Source organism: Diadema antillarum, unplaced genomic scaffold (assembly GCF_040938485.1).
Source record: "Diadema antillarum isolate AM-2024a unplaced genomic scaffold, OU_Dant_1.0 seq00001884_RagTag, whole genome shotgun sequence".
In the NCBI taxonomy this organism is placed as follows: Eukaryota; Metazoa; Echinodermata; class Echinoidea; order Diadematoida; family Diadematidae; genus Diadema; species Diadema antillarum.
In genome coordinates, this window is record NW_027272552.1 from 123,933 (window position 1) to 143,038 (window position 19,106).

The 19,106-nt window shown below is 39.1% G+C and overlaps 1 protein-coding gene across 1 annotated transcript in view; it reads left to right on the top strand.

The window, feature by feature from the left end:
• The first annotated feature begins 288 nt into the window (after window positions 1-288).
• LOC139712977 (myb-related protein A-like) overlaps window positions 289-19,106 on the top strand; it is a 28,506-nt gene continuing 9,688 nt past the window's right edge. Inside the window, exons 1-12 of the mRNA XM_071624757.1 lie at window positions 289-443; window positions 2,111-2,243; window positions 2,934-3,086; window positions 6,206-6,309; window positions 8,191-8,319; window positions 9,506-9,620; window positions 11,312-11,378; window positions 12,147-12,324; window positions 13,406-13,548; window positions 14,785-14,918; window positions 15,883-16,032; window positions 18,249-18,361. Coding sequence (XP_071480858.1) covers window positions 421-443; window positions 2,111-2,243; window positions 2,934-3,086; window positions 6,206-6,309; window positions 8,191-8,319; window positions 9,506-9,620; window positions 11,312-11,378; window positions 12,147-12,324; window positions 13,406-13,548; window positions 14,785-14,918; window positions 15,883-16,032; window positions 18,249-18,361 — 1,442 coding nt within the window. The 5' untranslated portion in view covers window positions 289-420. The remainder of the gene's footprint in view (window positions 444-2,110; window positions 2,244-2,933; window positions 3,087-6,205; window positions 6,310-8,190; window positions 8,320-9,505; window positions 9,621-11,311; window positions 11,379-12,146; window positions 12,325-13,405; window positions 13,549-14,784; window positions 14,919-15,882; window positions 16,033-18,248; window positions 18,362-19,106) is intronic.

Here is a 19,106-nt window from a genome sequence, read left to right on the forward strand (position 1 = left end):
GACTAGGTCCTTCCCTTGCGTCATAATTGTCCAATCAGCACTCTGCTTTCAGTCACTGAGCGTGCAATCATTACTCACCGCGCGCAAATTCGACTCATTCATTTCGTTCCTTCCGGGATCGCCATAGACTTTGCACGCAAAATGTCATGACATAGAGGTTGAAGCCCTTGGCTGGCTGGAGGCGCCCTACGTGTTTATGTGCACTCATTCATTCAGCAGCCGCCTAAACAATAAAGGGGGACGCCATACAATGAATGCAGGAAACTTGACTGTCCAGGAACGCCTTCTGTTCGACTTCACGTCATAGTTGAGAGACAAATTTAGTGGCGTCGCTTTGACAAAAAGACGATCTAGATGTCGACACTAAAGCTCGAGAGAGTACTCTACATATGCCGCGCAAGCTTTACATGAGTTTTCGACATGTTTTCCCGTAAAACAAATAGGTAAGTCGGCTGATGGTTTGGCAATTCATGAATTGTGCAGTGCACAATTGCCGATAGAACAGGCTATAATTCCGATCGAGATCGAGCGAGAATACCGGTAGACGTGGAATCCTGATCAGTCATGTATGATTTGTACGTAGTAGGCACGTAAAATTTCTACATTTCCGATTCTGGTGCATAATATTGTAGATCTATGAGACTCATATAGTACGAGTTTCTACTAGTGGCTAACAACATGCAACACACGCACTGCACTAAACAGGGCTGGAATGAAACATTTACACACTGTGCCTTTGGCCCTTGCTTGTAATGTAAGTAAGTTGTGGAGATGTTACAACATGTTCTTAAATTCCTTTATCAATTAGCACTATTAACAACAATGCTGTAGCTTGCGCTTGACGTTTGTGGCACTACTAGGTACTGTCCGGTAACCTAAAAAATAGGCTCAGCATTGGCTACCTGTGATCAAAGTTTTTCTTTTTTTCTTTGGCACACATGGTGGCAATAATGCCTCGACATAAGTTCTGCCAGTTGTGCAGAATTCTACAACATTGAAACAGCAGAATCTCTCCTTGTCTTAAAGACATAAAGTAATGCACTGATCTTCAAATATGAATCTTCAAAGAGAGATCTAGAAGTTCTACAGAAGAAGAAGAAGAAGAAGAAGAAGAAGAAGAAGGCAGATTGATTCTAATTCAGAGAACCAATGTCAAACTTCAAAGTAAAGTTTGTTTTCTTTCCATCCATGTACGATGTATACTAAGTGTCTGTAGCTCCGTGGTCTGCTTCATGACATTACAGATGTACAGTACTTCTTTCCCAAGATGCGGCGTGGTGGTTGCGTACCTTAACCTAGCAATGTAGCATGTAGGCCCTACTATTTGGAATCACTGCTCTGTCCTTTTATCAAGGAAAAAAAAAATCAGAGAATGAGTATGTCTCATTGTCATCAAGAATACAGTGATGTGCATGTATCATTCAATTCATTAATTCATTGACTGTCCCCTCGCCTTCCTATTACTGTATACGCTATATATTTCGCGGGGGTTTTATTTTCGCGAATTTCGCGAGTCGGGAGCTATTCGCGAAATTAACAACACGCGAAAATATTACCTTCCAAAATGAATCCCTTGCCTTGATGATACGAACATTTCAGTACTACAGTGTAGTACACCATGTCACGGCTTACCGAACAGACCATACTGGCTAAGCTTGTTTACGCACGTCCACGTCTACTTACGAATACTGTAGAGAGCCAATCCATTATCGCAAGGGGACCACTCGTCAGAAATCCAGCGCGATGGACTTGACCACTTCAAAAATGTTGAATTCTATCTTACTAGTTCGCAGAGTTTGGCAAGTCTTTTTCATGCAGTGTATAACTAGTGTCATTCTTATTTCCTAGTAAGTTGAAAATTCACACTATCGTTGCCACTTCATATTTTCTCTGGTCCCCCAATCGCGAATTTAACCACTCGCGAAAATGTGTGACAGCGGCAATTGGCGAAAATTTATGTACGCGAAAATTATAGCGTATACAGTAATCTACAATTGTACATTGTATTTTGCATCTGAGCATCACTTCCATGGCTAGACAGGGAGTTTTTCTTCACTTTCTCTCTACTAAATGTGCTTCCTTTTTTGTCTGGTTTGTGCTTCTTTACCAGTGAGTACGAGGAGACAGACAGCGCCAGCGATGGCGAAGACTACACCGACCAGGAGATGAGCGACTCCTCGATGTCCTCATCGTTTTGCTCATCCAGGAAGGAGATCAGCCGATCAAGATGGACCAAGGATGAGGTGAGTAAGAGGAGCAGGGAAGGGTTCCAGTAAATTGTAGTACCCCTCCCACATATCTCTGGAGCTATTATGTCTTCCTATTTTGTAGTGGGCTTCCCTGAAAACATCAATTACAGTACCATTGGCTTACTCTGGTAGCGTTAATCAGAGCATTTTTTTTTTTTTTTTTTTTTTTTTACACGACTGTGTGCCATATTAACTTGACATCTCATTTCATTCACAATGCAGCTGCCACATGATAATCACACACCTCTCTGCAGCAGACACACAGCACACAGTACATGTACACATCACTTTACAAACTGTTACAGTTGTTCTTAGATCACAAAATATCCGTAGTTTAAGTGTCTGCAGCTTAATTTTGCCTGCAGTCCATTTGTATTAGTCTGTGATGGTCTGTAATACAATATTACTTTATTCTGAGTATCAACTGAATTGAGCTGATGTCTTAATGTTTAATAATAGAAATTGATTTCTCTATGTGGAATTTATGATTTTTTTTTCTAGCGTCTTAGCTGTTCCATTTGACACCAATAAACAAACATTTTTTTTTTTCATTTACTGAAGTTAAGGTGACCTATGCAACAGATTGCTTTCATACAGGTCTCCTGATCCCTGTAATACTGTATAAATGTCTTCAACTAAAATATGCGCACATAATTCACGTTTGACGGTGCCTCATATTCATAGGACGACCAGTTGAGGCAAGTCATTGAGCTGCATGGTACTATGGACTGGAAGGGCATTGCGTCTTTCTTCCCCAACCGATCAGAGTTGCAGTGTTACCATCGGTGGCAGAAGGTCTTAAATCCAGACCTGGTCAAGGGACCTTGGACAACTGAGGTATGAACTGTTTGGGTTTTTATGTTTTGGTATGAAATTTAAGACAAAATACCAACATCAATGTTCAAATCTGTTTAGACAATGCATTTTTTTTAAATATATCAATATACAGGTCCAACAAACACAAAACTTTATTTTGTTGCTGTTGTACGTACATTTTACAGGCTCTCCTTTTTCTGGACACATAATTCTTTATACACTTTACATCGTGTCCTTTGCAATCGTTTATTTTAAATTATGTCCATTTTCCAAACACAAGCTGACATTGCAACATCTGCTTTAATGTAGTTTTTTTTTTTTTAAAGCAAATGCTCAAATGTTCAAACATAGAAGGTACAATGTAGGGAGGGAATTTGCTACAATTTCCATCACATGTGCCTGCAGTTAATGTTGAAGGTGAAAAATAGATTTAGCGGACACAGGGTGAGAACAGATACCAGTATTTGTGATGGGAGCATGCTGCTTTTGTTGTTGTTAGCATGACCAGTGTCATATCAAATGATTTTGAACTGGAATGTGACAAATGGCTCGATTGCAAGGGCTTGAAACTTATATTGCACCAAATCTTAGCACAATTTAAGACACAGTTTTGAAATTAAGGGTAAAAGGGCCACTTGGTATGATTCCAGCTTATCTTTAGACTGTTTATGACACATCTTGAACAGTCTATCCTACCATGTGAGAGAGAGAGAGGTAGTTGCAATGTACATTTTAGATTAACACTTGTAGAAAGATAGGTAGCTGGATAGATACTCATATTTACACCTGTATACATAACAATTTTTTGAATTGATCCAGGTGGTCTATGAGAGTTTTTGCATGTCACAGCAAGATACTAAACTTTGTGCCAAACATCCTTTTACAGGGGGAAAAAAAGGTTTTTTGTGTCATGCCAAAATTTATGACATGTTGGAATTGTTTGTTTAACCCTAAAAAGACTGGGGGGGGGGGCCTAAAAGGCCCCCCCCCCCTCGACATTTCGCGCGATTACTCAGCAACATGCAATGCTCTCGCCGCGATGCTCTATGACTTTTTTCTTTCGAGTTTCCCGCACATTTTGACACCAAATTTGTGACACCCGGGGGTACGGTTCTGAAGTTACATAACTTTTTGTACATGCACGTGAGACCGAAAATGGCTCCAAAATGTGATTTTGTGTACAAAGTCAATACAAATTGAGTTTTATCACATGGTTCATATAAATATGCTTATTTTTACTCTCAATGGCTAAAATCAATTTGTTTTAGTAGTATTATGCTTCAAAAAGGGTCTGCCACAAATTTTGCTGAAAAAACAACAAAAATAAAAGGTCGAAAAAACAAGGAAATACATAAGAAATTCATAAAACAATAAAATAAATAAGAAATTAATTTTGATACTGAATTTTTTCAAATACATTTGCTAAGAATGCTACAAAGAATATCTAGACCAAAAATGAGCACTCTTGGAGCTTTATTTACTGATTTAGATAAAAAGTCTGATTTCTCGCATAAATTAGCATAATTAATCAAAATAAAATAAAAGAAGACTATTTTGGAAAATTTAAATATACGACCTTGTAGATTACATCGCACACTACCATTGTGCAAATTTCCGCGGCGATCGCGCGATCCACGGCCGAGATCTTAAGGGGGGGCCCTTTAGGCCCCCCCCCCCCCCCCCCCAGTCTTTCGAGCTACCAAAATAGCCCAGTCTTTTTAGGGTTAAAAAGGGGACACTTTGATTAGTATACAGAGTCAAACATTAAATTGGAAACTGCATCTGGCTTTTGTCCAGTGATATCGCAAACACTACATTTTAGTACACAGTATGATCCCTGCATACTATTAACTAGTGCACATGTAGATTTGAGGATAGAATGAAGACTGGTAACTAGTTTCTCACCATATCAGGAGGACCTCTTAATTAGGGAGCTAGTGACGGAGCTAGGCAGCAAGAAGTGGTCGATAATCAGTCAGCACATACCTGGTAGGATAGGGAAACAGTGTAGAGAAAGGTGAGGTGTCTCCTCTCGATCCCATCGTTCTGTTCACTCACAGTTGTTGAGAGTCGACATGTTTAATGACTTTCCTTGACTGTGATTGTTTTGTTTGTTGGTTTACGTTATGTATTATAAATCAGTGTTTTTGTCAATGAGACAGTACATGTGTTTTCTCTGAGATACAGTTTAGATGTTAGCCCTTGCAAAGAATCAGTGATATGTCACTTTGTTTTGTTTCTGGTTCATGTTGTGTATTATTTAAAGTGTTATATTTGGTTTGTTTTCACCATACACTGGAAAAGTGAGGTGTCTTCTGCTCATGATTGGCAGTAGTCAATGTTTTGTTGACTCTTTATCGAATTTGCTTCTTTTTGTGTGTTTTTTGTTGCTTATATTTGAAATGATATGCATCCTTCCATCCATGTGCTCACACTGGTTGGTTGTCATAATTTCGATTTTAGATTTGTGCTTCTCTACATTTTTAATAATCCATAATTGATGGATGCTACTAGTCCACATGTTTTCTTGCTAGAGTGGTATGAACATTTAATACCACTCCAGTGCAATGCAAAGATGGCCGGAGCTAAAAATATAGAAACAGACTTATCCACTTGTTACAGAAACTGCCGTTAAAATTCACTGCTTTAAAAGATGTTTGAATTGAAGGATATTGTCACTTTTTGTCTTTTCAAAGTGTAAACCACTTTCCAAATGCACAAAGCAGGGAAAATATTTGTTGTAACTCCAAACATCATACACTCGTTCCTTGGCCACCGTGTGGAAGTTGGAGCTAAAGGTTTTGTGGCACATTTTCTGTTGACAGTACATTGTACCATAATAGAAATGGACGACTTTGAGCATACATTTAACTACTTCCAGTTCCTATGTTTTGTTTATTTGGTTTTTTTTTTTTTTTCTAAAGAAGAATAAAAAAAGATGTAAAGGTGTGTTCTTCTTTGTGTTGATTGGTTCGTATCACTGTTCTATCAGTTCTGTATTATTTAGCAGTTCTTGAGTTGATTCCTTGCATTTATCCAATTTATTAACGTAACAACCCATGTTCTACCTCGTTCTTGCATGCTACGTTACGCCTTGTTGTTTCTGTTTCGAATTGCGCCCTCGCGATTCGGACCCACAGGAGGATGAGAAGGTGGTGGACCTGGTCCAGCAGTACGGACCGAAGCGCTGGTCACTCATCAGTAAATACCTCGTGGGCAGGACGGGCAAGCAATGTAGGGAACGGTGGGTCAGACGAGAAAGTCCATGATAGAATCCAAGACTATATGCTGTAGATTAAGGAATGTTCATATCTGACATTTGAATTTCGTGAATTTTGCGAGTGCCAGCATTAGCGAAATTACAAAATGCATGCGAAAGTTCTTGCCGACACAATGTGCATTGGATGCCAGTGGCAATTCTTGAAAATTTTGTGCCGCCCAAAAGGTCATTGGCTCCAATTTGCAAAATTTTCAAGTCATGAATATACTGTACAGTTGAACCTCTCGTATCCGGACAAGTCGGGACCGGGGATCATCCGGATAAGGGATTTAGCCGGATACGGGAGACTCAATGCTTTATACATCGTGTACATACACAATATGTACTGATGTATAGCCCATTGTAGTACCACATGTACTAATGTGTATGCTGCAACCTTTTCATTGTTACACTCAGTAACAGACCCCAAAATAGAGGTTCGTGTTTGCAAGAATGAAATAATTTTCTTTTATAAATTCTTGGGATGATTTACCTAAATAATTATTAAGAAATGTATCAAGAATATGTAATTCATGTGTGTTTGTGTAGGAGTTCTCAAGGAGTTGGGAATCCCCTTTCTTCCCGTAATTATTTTTTTAAAAATCACGGCGAGATTGCGTCCGTATAATAGAGGGATCCGGATAAAGGGAGGCCGGATAAGAGAGGTTCAACTGTATATCGTGTTTTTCAGTAGTAATGAACAAACAAGCACAATGAATGGCAACATCAACCTCAGGTTTAACTGAAAATTGAACTCGTGCATATCATAATAAAACCTGTAAGAATTAGCTCCACATGCACACACAAAGCTATAAACACAAAAGTGAAACAAAGCAAAGCCCCCTTTCAGTACCTCAGTAATCCGACTGAAAATTGATACAGGTATATAGATATATTATGCCTAGTATGATAATATGTTACTTTATGTATATTGCGGAATATGGTGAAATCTTTGCACATACATGTACCTTTTCCCAAAAGCACATACATTCAAAATTTCTGTGACTACTTCAATTTATCCTACTTTAATATGGAATAAGCTTAGGATGATATCATTTACTCAGTTACCCTGACATGAGTTTTGAGTATTCTTTTCTCCTTTTTACCAATTATGATAACACATTTTACTCAACACAGTTTATTAACATACTGTTATATATTTTACATTGCTTCCTCTCCCTTTTCAAAAGCCTCATCTTTATGCAGAGTTTGAATCTCTTATGTTCTTGATTTTATTTGATTTCAATATTGTGCACATGTTGAATTGTTTTGTTGCATTAATAGTGGACACATACTTCTTATATGTTCTGAATAAGTGCTATTTTATTTTCTGTACATGCAGACATGCAGGTAGGCATCTGCTTTCACTAAATATTGAGCATCAAAAACAAATAAGGAATATCGGTGATTGAAATTTACTAAGTGTAGTATTTGACTTCATGTCGATGGGATTCATTGCTACCCCGTTACCAAAAAATGAAACCAACCAACCAACGAAGAAACTACAAGGCCATAGAAAAATTTGATAAAAATTATGTATCTCCAGCAAATCTTTGTGGAATTATGAAAGCACACATTCCACCCAACTGCTTTGATGTGCATGTACATTTTATGATAGCTGTTGCTTGAACCACATGTACAGTACTGTACATGTATGTTGCAAATTTTAGGAGATTCTGTACTGTCTTCTTCTTCAGCCATATCTTGATTGCTATTGTCTTGTTTTGCTCAATTTTCAAATGTTTATCAATGTTTATGTAAACAATGCTTTATTTGTCATGTATAGATTTTTATTATTAGTGTTACATGTAGGTTTGTTTGTTTTAGAAATTCTCATATATTTTTGTTTTCCATTTTGGTTGGCAGGTGGCATAACCACCTCAATCCAGACATCAAGAAATCAGCATGGACGCAGGAGGAAGACCGAGTTATCTACGAGGCTCACAAGAAACTTGGAAACAGATGGGCTGAGATTGCCAAGCTACTACCGGGCAGGTATGGTTATTATATTAAGAGTTTGCAGTGTACATTGCGATATGACTTGTTAACCCATTGAAGACGGACTGACATTCCTACTGTATAACAGGCATTTCCCAATCACCCGTGCCAGAGAATACTCGGGACTCGTACTCAGTGGTTTAAAAGCACATCTATAGCAAACTTTTGGTAAGGTAAGTTTCCTTGCCTCGAAATGTACAAACTTGCTTTGGTTTTAATATATTGTTTGACGTCTTAATATGTACAGCAAATGTTTGATATTACCATGAAGTGATTTCACGGATTCCTATTCCTACAATTTGTATGACTCTGTTATACTGAGAGTTCACATCGTCGGTTGCTCAGTTGTTGTAATAACATATTGTTGAGGGAGAATGAATATAATCACCCTGCCACCCCCCCCCCCCCCCCCAGGAAAAAAAACAAACAAACAAACAAAACAAAACAAAACAAAAAAACAAAGAGAAATTCAAAATTGCCCTATTAATAAAGAAGGAAAAAAAATATTTATATCCACCCATGCTAGATTTCAGAAAAAAAAAAATCGTCCCTGTTTTGATAATGGGTTTTCAGGTTTGTTTATATGGAAATGCCAAACTCTTTTGCATGATTTAAAACCTTTCTAATAGAGGCCAAAGATACTCTGATGGAAACTGCTGCTCCTTTGCAGAAAAGAACAGGAATATGCCTTGTCAGCCCTATGAATCCTGTGTTTATTTATGTATTTACTAGGTTGACATTTTTGAGGCAACTCACTATTAACCCGTTGAGGACGGTTTGATTTTGCTACAACACGCATTTCCCATAGATACCTGCCCGAGTATACTCGGGACTCGTCCTCAATGGGTTAAAAGATTAAGATATACATTGTACAGTATGTATCTTTACAACCCGATTGTCCTAATGAGAGGTATGAGAAAACTGCCCTGATTTGTGAAGAAAAAAAAAATTGTAATGCATGATACTCAAAATGTGTCGCTGTGATAGCTCCTACATTGTAGGAGCCTCCCAGAGTTTGGTGTGTAAATGTTGGCAGCCCTACCAAGTGCCTTTGTGCCCTTGTAACTCTACAGGTAGCAGGTTCAAAAGCTGTGAGCATTCTCTCTCATTTGGTGAACGTGGACCCAAACTGTCTTCATGTTTATTATCCTCATTCGTTTTTGTTTTTGTTTTATTTTGACAGGACGGATAATGCAATTAAGAACCACTGGAACTCCACAATGAAGCGGAAAGTGGAGACGTGTAATCCGTACACACCCAACAAGGCCCCTGTCTTTACACATTTGAATGAGAGTTTGGTAAGTGATGCCTGTATAATAATACAGTGCACTCCCGTTACAACGAACACGGTTATAACGAAATTTCGTTATAACGAAGTAAATCTTCTGGTCCCAAAATTATCACCATTAAAGTCTATGGTACAAAATTCGCTTATAACGAACACGGTTATAGCGAAATTTCCGTTATAACGAAGTCTTTTCCGAGCGCTACAGACAAAGAAAAACAAAAGAAATGTGCTCCGTTATAACGAAATGCGAAATGCTTTCAAAAATACGTAGCAGAACAAGCATTTATAGCGTCTCTGCATAGGTGAACGCTTCACACCACCGTGTGTTCGCTCCTTGTGTCACGCACAGTTTCTGAGGGGAACTTGCGTTTATTATTGTAATACAGTTATCCCATCACATTTCACATAGCTTCCCAGTGTATGATGAGTATTCAGCAAACATAATATAATATAATACAGTGGTTCCTTGTTTTCGTTATATATTGTATTTGTTCGGTTATAACGAAATTTCGTTATAACGAAAGAAAACTGCCGGTCCCGAGCATTTCGTTATAACGGGAGTGCACTGTAGTTCGTCTGAATTTAAACTTTTCACCATTCCACACACTGATAGGTTATATGCTGGTTTAGAATCTACGTTATGATTTTTACACAATATTGCTGGATGTTTGTTTAAATTTCGCCTGATACAGTGGATAAGTTCAGAGCAATGTGCCAGCTAGGGCAATGTAGCTTGAACCAATTGAGGACAGACTGAATTTGCTACAAGGTGTATTTCCCATAGACACTTGTTCGAGTATACTCCAGACTTTAATATCCTCACTGGGTTAAGCTATGCCTGACTAAAGCCTTTTCATTAGCTTTTTTATTGATCCCCCAAACTTGACCTTAATGAAAGCTAGACAGCCTTTTCAGGATCAACAATGGCTCTTCCTCAGTCCTACAGGAAGGCCAGGGTGACACAAAAGGGATTAGGGGGATTAGGAAGCCACTTTCATAGGCTAGCATAATCCTTGCCAGACATACCAACGTGTGCCCATTGGTGAAGCAATTAAAGTACCACAACAGATAACTGATTTTGCTACAGCATGCATTTCCCATAGATACCTGCCTGCCTGAGTGTACTTGGGACTCTTCCCCAACAGGTTAAGAATAAAAGCAATGTCGGGTGGATTAATCTGTTGGTATTGGAGGAAACTTCACAGTGAAAGAAAGATATTATTCAGAGGGTTGAAGGTTCAGGTGCAATTTTCTCAACTTTGTCTCCCTAGAGTTGTTTAAGACCTAGCTTTAAGTTTCTAACATTTTTTTTTAATGAGAAAATGAGGAACCTCTCGCACATTTAATGTGAATGAGCATGTAATTCCAAGAGGGCGTGAATGTTTATTTGATGAAAATTGGTTTTGAAATGGCTGAGATATCCAAAACAGAGCCATCCTAATAAAGGTGGGATCCAGCTTTTATTGTGATCGCTTTGTTTTACTTTGTTAAAGGATGTCTCGGCCATTCCAAAACTGATTTCCATCAAATGAACTTTGAATTTATCATAGAATTGTATGCTTTGTAATAATTATATGTGTTGTCATGTCTCGCAGAAAGTCAAAAGCCCAATCCTCATCTCGACCAATGCTAAACCATCCCTTTAAAAGTTACTTTTGATTCTTGTTTTTGTTTTTTTCATTATCCTTCTTTTCTTCCCAGTCATCGGGAAGCTCCTCAAAGATGTACACCCCAGACAGTGACTTCATGAATGCCAATTCTATTCGAGGTGAGTTCAGTGGTTGTGCTTGGTGAGAACACTATAAAAGCAGAACACTTGGCTTTGAGGAAGGCTATCCACATTGTAATCATGACTGAAACAACAAGGACTTAGGGTGATCAGTTGTGATAGGGTTTTAGGTTTAGTTTGATGTGAGGATTAGGAGTAGCTAGGGTTTGGGTTATATTTGTGGGGAGAATTTTTTTGTTTGGCTCTGTCAAATAGCTTTCAGATATTTCATGGGAGCAGCATATTATCCAGTATATAAACTTAGGCTGCGTTTATAAGATTTTGCGTGCTGTGAATCACAGTTTTGAAACACTGTTTTGAAACACTGTTTTGTCAGAACTGCGTATAAGATTTTTCTCCTGAGCGTGTCGGGGCTCTATGGGACTGTGCCACTGTGCAACTCAATCTGCACAGTTTCTTCCTCATGCAAAAGGTAAAACAGGGCACGCGCAAGGCATTGTGACGGTATTTAAATAGTATTTGAGATCACGGTCACGTTTTTAAGATTTTTAAAACACTGTTTCTACAGAAACACTTTTTTGAAATGCACAATTTTGTGCTTTTCAAAACAGTGTTTCTGAACACTGTTTCAAGTTATGGCTAGTGTTTATAAGATTTTTTTTTTTCTTGCTAGAAACACTTTTTGGCCAGAAACAGTGTTTCAAAACACTGTTTCTGGCCAGGTAAAAAAAAAAAAATCTTATAAACGCACCTCAAGTCTTTTAGTTTCTCATCATGTCTTGATCCATATTTTTCCCCCTCCAATAGATGTCCTGAAAATGCGGGGGCAAGGTCAAAGAGTCGTCCGCACACTCTACCCAATGGGCTGCGACTCGGCGGGACAGGATGGGGGCCAGGCGAGTTCGTCGAAGGTCAAAGCAACGATCCAGGAGAGCCCATCGAAGTGGTTCATTATGGACAACGAGGGCGAGATATCGCCATTTCAGTGAGAACACAATTCTATTTAAATGTATTCCCCCCTCCCCTTTTCAGTCTACTAAACAATCTAGTGCACATTAGTATCCACCTCCCTCTTCCTATTTGATAATCATTGCCTAGAGGCATGCAGAAGCCTTGAGCAGATTCCTTCCAAGCATTATTTCATTTCATTTCATTTATTTCCACATTAAAAACAACAATCATTACATTTCAAGTCATAGTATAAACATATTCATTGTGGGGGACCAATTAAAGCCTTTCAGGCTTGTTGGGAATAGGCCCCAAAGTAAATACAAGACTTTCTCAACTTACAATATATAGATACAAAATATATAGAACACAAATGGTGCACAATCAAAGCAGGATGAAGAAGGAAAAAGAAGAGAGTAAAATACTGGCAGAATATACAAAACCATGTTGCTATTACATACGGAAAGTGTGTCTAAAATTGTTTCTGAACTGCTGTAATGATTTGTAGGTTTTCAGTTCTTTTGGTATTAGTATTCCACAAAATGGGACCTTGATAAAAAATTGTTGACTTGGCTAATTACAGTTTCATTACAGTGTCATATCCTCAGAGGTTTCACTTTAACCTGTGCCCAAGCCTTCACCAGACATATCCCATTTTGACATGAAATGATTATTAAAGACTAATTTGTATTCATGGCATAAAATGAATAAAAGTCTTGCAGTATCCAACTGCAGTGGACTCCCATAATAAAGAAGTCCCCGGGACTGGCAATTTTCTTTTGTTATATCGAAATGAGGTTATAACTGTACAAATAAAGAATAAAAATGCATAAAGACTGAGTGGATAATGTTGTGACCTGAATTCTTTACTTTGTTTCATGTGGAATTTCATTCGAAATGTGTCTTCACAGGAGTGCACTGTACTATTAGACCGTCTTAGGAAATGAAGTTGAACTTGAAATTGGAAACATGAACCGAGAACATAATATGGTGGTACAAATGTATCTTCTTCTTTTTTGACAAACAAGTTAATTTGAGAGTTTTCAAGAGCTGACATCAAATATGTTTATTTTGTTTATCTGTACATGCAATTGTGTTTTCAACTTTGTTGTTTGCAGTGATTTCACTGATCTGGTTGAAGTTAACCAAGTCTTTGACCTGGATGGCAAGACTACCGGCATCACAAACTTTGACATGGCCCTCGGGGTCAACTCCAGTACCCCAATCAAATTCACTCACATGACCTCCAAGGGATCCACAGGTAAGGACTTTTTATACAATGCATGTGACCCTTCATCACAAAACCAACATAAATTTGCCAGATATGGATTTTTAGTTAAGGGCAGATTCTGGAAGAGCAGACTCTAAGCTTTCAAATGATGTTTAATTCAATTCAAATGAACTCTCCTCTGAACCTATCTAAATACTGGAAAGAAAGCACACACTCTGGAAAATTGTGAACAGAGAAAAGGGGCTCTGAAGTACAGGGTCTATTCAAGCGCTTAATCTTTAGACAACCATGCTAGCTGTGCAATGAATGGGACCCAAAAACAGGATATAAACCACTGGAGCAACAACAATAAAGGGATTATGTGATTAAGCTGAATTTGAGCATGCTCCATATACACATTCTGTCCATGGTTTTAGAATGGCAACTTTCAAAGCAGTAGCATTATCCTTTCAGAAGTTACATGTATTGGAGTTGAAAGTGAGGAGTGTGCAAGGGATTTTCAAGAAATGAAAAGGGGCCTCTAAAACATACCAGATCTCACTATTCTAAAAAAAGAAGGACGTAGAAAAACTGCTGAAGACATGCTTTCCCATTCATTTTATGATCCCAAACTTATGCATAAGTGTTTGTCGGGTTTTGTGATGCACAGTCCCATGTGTAGTTCTGGTATCACATTTCAACTCAAAACTTGTGCATCTATAGGTTAAAGTGAAGATGGGTAGACACATGTGGATAAGCAGAAATGTTTCATCTGGTGATTACAAATGATTTGTTGGATCTTATCTATTCTCTACCCTCAAGACTAGGAAATAAACCACCCATTTCCAGGGATCTAATTCATTGACAGCCATCGATGGCCATGGCGCCATCAATGCCTCTTTAGTTGGCTATGAAGTCCCCCAGATCAATCATATTCTCAATGCTTACCAATTCTTACCAGGCAAAGACCAAAATTTTCCATGATGACCTAAAAGATCAGCCATACATGATGCTTCTCTCCTTTGACAAACTTACAAGTAGTTTCTACTTTGTACAAATATATGATGAGAAATGCCCTATTTCTACAACCCCTCTTCCAGTGTTAGGGTTGAAATAATGTGCCTAGGAAATGTTGCTGCAAAATATTATCCTGTTACAACCTTTCCATTTTTCCTTCAATAATCCTGATCAGACATTGATTCTCCCGAGTCTGTTTCAAACCTTCCCTTTTCTGCTAGTTGCAAAGTTTATGATCCTGTGAAAATATTTCCCTCTCTGCCGTTCTAGGTTACCGCTTCGACAGCCAGGCTCTGACGGAGATGTCCCGAGAGACGTCCGGGGCACTCATCCCCATCACCTCTCCAGTCACCTCCAAGTTTAGCACCCCGCCTACCATCCTCCGGAGGGCCAGACGCAAACAGGTATCAATAGGAGGCGTGGTGAATCACAGTTTGGATGGAGATGACATAATAGGGAAACACTGCTCTGCCTGTGAAGTGTACACGTGTACAGTCAAACCTGCCTTAGTGGCCACCTGTCTATAGTGACCACCTGTAAAATCTTGTATCTCAAAATTATCAAATGTTTTAATAGGGGAGCAAAAAAACGTGGCAGCCAAAGCACTGTAACAAATGGGATTACCTGTCCTTTGACATGCCATGGTGGCTTTATATTTGGGGTAAGATGGCTAGAATTTGGACAAAATCTGAATCATCTGAAAATTAATCCAAACAAGTGATTTTCACTGAAATTCGAGGTGCAAGGTCTTATCAAGCCAGGAAAGGTATACAACTCAAACGGAAGAGCAGACATTTTAAAAGTATTGCACGAAAATAAAATGAGGGTTAATTTATTCATTTTTTTCCCTTTGTTTGGATATCATATGGCTTAAATCATTGAGGACGAGTCCCAAGTATACTTGGGCAAGCGTTTATTGGAAATGCATATTGTAGCAAAATCAAACTGTCCTCAATGGGATAATATCACTATTCCACAAACAATGTTGCCACTGCAAAGTGATTATCACCTTTCAAAACTGTGTGTCCCCTCCCCCCTCTCCAAAAAAAAAAAAAAAAGAGAAAAAAGAGAAAGGTGAACTAAAATAGAGGCAGTACCATTTATCAAAGGTTTGTGGGAAACAAATGAAGAGGACATGATTTTATCACCACCTTATCTAATTTCAATAGATGACAGAGACTATTACATTTTACATGTATATACTCTTCAGCAAAAGTATGTGAAAGTTTTGACATTCCTTAATTTGCTCGGTCTGTTTCATTGTTCACAAGAACATTGAATATATTTTATTTTCTTAGTATGTGACATAGCATCATGTCCCTGTTAATTTTAACCCTATCCTTCTTTTAACCTTTGTGAATTCTGCAGCGTAACAGTAACCAGAGCTCAACGTCGTTCGACATCTCCTTGAATAGCTCCCTCGGTTCGGCGCTCGAGACCCCCACCAGGTCCCTGGTGGGGGGCAACAGCACGCCCCAGGGGACACCCATCAAGATGCTCCCCTTCTCCCCCTCACAGGTGAGACAAGGGCCGCAGTTACACCCTGCCCCCCCCCCCCCCCCCCCCCAAAAAAAAAAAAAAAAAAAAAAAAAAATTGAGAAGTTTTAACCCTAAAAAGGCCGGGGGGGGGGGGGGGGGGGTTGAATCACCCCCCCCCCCTTGACATTTTTCGCGACTACTCCACCGCACGAAATTTTTTGACCGCGCCGTTCGCTGACTTTTTACTTTCAAGTCTTGCGCATCTTTTGACACCATTTTCGCGAAAATCGCGCATACCGTTACGTCGCTGCGCGACCTTTCATACATGCCTGTCAGACCAAAAATGGCTCAAAAACGTGATTTTGTGTATAAAGTCTATGCAAATGGAGTTTTCTCTTCTTATTCATAAAGATATGATTATTTTCACTTTCATAGGCTGAAACTAATTAAATTTAGCATAATTATGCTTGAAATAGGTTCTGTCATAAATTTTGAGAAAAAAAATGATAAAACAAAAGGTCGATAAAACAAAGAAATACATAAGAAATTCATAAAACAATAAAATACAGAAGAAATTGATTTTGATACCAGATTTTTTTTCATGTACATTGTTAGGAATGCTACAAAGAATGTTATCACCAAAAATTAGGATTCTAGGAGCTTTAACTTCTGATTTAAAGCAAAAACTATGATTTTATGCATATATTAACATAATTAATCATTATGATGAAAATTTCCAATTTTTTTTTAATAGTTTGGTAGACTACGCCACAGGTAATGTATGTGCCAATTTTCATGGCGATTGCGCGAGCGACAGCCAAGGGGGGGGGGGGGGGGGGGGGTGATCAACCCCTCCCCGGCCACAGAACACCCAAAAAAGCCCGGCCTGGTTAGGGTTAAGATCACAATCTTTTAAGATCTCTGAGTTTTGCCAGTGTGACTTCAAACTTCCTGTTAAACTTTTCGCTACACTGTAAAAATTGATGTTTTCCTCTGACTAATTTTTCACGCTCGGCTGGGTAAGAAGAGTTTCTTGTGTGTTTAATTCTGCGGGATCAAGACATCAACTACGGGAACATGTGCCAAACAAAAATATCTGCGTGCTTTTACTTTTGCACTAGTTTCTGGTTGTGGGTAATGCATGACAATTTCAGTGACATGAACATTTCCACTCTTGCTATACTTCCCACTCAAACTAGGGATAGATATTTGCCCAATCCCTGTCAAACTTCTTGATCTTATTCCCACGTGACTACTAGAAACTGAAACTTTGAGGTCCTTGTCACTTGACCAGTCTGCCACCTATTTGCCGACGATTCCTCCTGTCCTGCAGCACATGGCCATTGTGATTCACAGGTGTTCATTGCGTTTATGGTCACTGGCCATCAGACGGTGTACCCTTTCTTCTTTCTAATTGCTCACATGCACTAGTGTCACAAACTTCTCAATTCGAAGATTGAAACATTTGGATGCCAGTGTGAATTAATGGATGACTAAAGATCACGAAAACTTCACAATCTTGAATGACACAAACTTTTGCCAATGCAACTGTGGCTATAAATAAGCTTTAGGTCTGTGTTCGCTGCCTTGTGGGGTGCATTCAGAAAGCGCGTCTCTAGCCCCTGCCTGGTAAGCAGACTTGCCCTCTACGGAATACATGCACCAAAGCATATCTCATCAGTAACATTCATCTCCAGTGAAGATCCTACAGCTGCGTGTGCGTTGCGCATAAAACCGTACACAACTTGTCACAAGAATTTGCAGATTTATCTGAGTCAGGCCGTCCTTCCTACTGTATGGTCTATCCATTCTACCGGGTCTTGTAAACCAGATGGTCCCGAAGTTGCTCGTTCACGCTCAATGAACGTGCCCTCATTGCCCATGTTAAACCAATCATAATTCAAATCTATCGGATCAACTCTGACTCGTTCTAAGAACCTCCCCGAGTTCGATATTTGACCTATAGTTTGCCATTTAAAGGGATGGTATAATATTGGTGGAGATAAGGATTCATTTTGTGAGATACCAAGAAACCACTTATGAAATAATTCATCAGATAAACATTGAATCTTACTTCGAATTACATTTTCTTTCATATTTCATAAGAGGTTTCTCATTATTTCACCAAAAAAAATATTAGAAACATTAAGTTACATCTCAACCAAATTATACAATCCCTTTAACTGAAGTCATTCATAAGCCTGCGTTTTCACTGTCTTGCTAATGCTGTACTCTTCTTCTTTTTATTCTTCCAGTTCTTGAATGTCAGCACACCGGTACCAATCTCTATCTCCTGTCAGCTGACCTCCACTCCCATTGGTGGAAACCATCCCAATGCCACGCCCACTACCATGACAACACAGGCTGGGTAGGTTCACCTGCTTCTCTGAAACCACACATGATTTAAAGTTTTGGTACCTCGAAAGTTTCCCTGAATTTCGTTGTCTCAGTTTGTGTTTCAGGTTAAAGTACGTTGTCTGTGAGAATCACTCGCCCCAAAGTGCTCTCATGTCATTAGTAATCATGCAATAATGGTTTCGTACCAGAGCCGTCGCGGTACCGCGTCGATAAATATTGTACGAAACCACTGACTGCTACCAGCAGTGTGCAGTCCCATACGCATAGCTAACTGCGACCAGCAGTCCCATACGCATAGCGTAATGGGGCTTCGCATTGTATCATTCAGGATCGTGACAGAATTAGTATCGCGGGTAAAAGTCAACTTAAAATCCAAAAATTTCTTCAATTTGAAGTATTGAAAACAGGCTTCGGACAATGTTTGGTTCTGCCAATAGTCCCTTTCTGTTCGAATTGATGACTGAATGTGACTCGGTGGAGAGGACCTTGGGAGAGCTACATACACTGAATACTACGGCCAGCGCATGCGCACACAAACATCTTATCCGTTCGTGGATTTGAAATTTGTGCGCATGTGATGTGTTCGCATGCACTGGCTGTAGTATTCAGTGTAAGTAGCTCTCCCAAGGTCCTCTCGACCGAGTCACATTCAGTCATCAATTCGAACAGAAAGGGACTATTGGCAGAACCAAACGTTGCCCGAAGCCTGTTTTCAATACTTCAACTTAATTGGTAAGTCTTCAAATTGAAGAAAT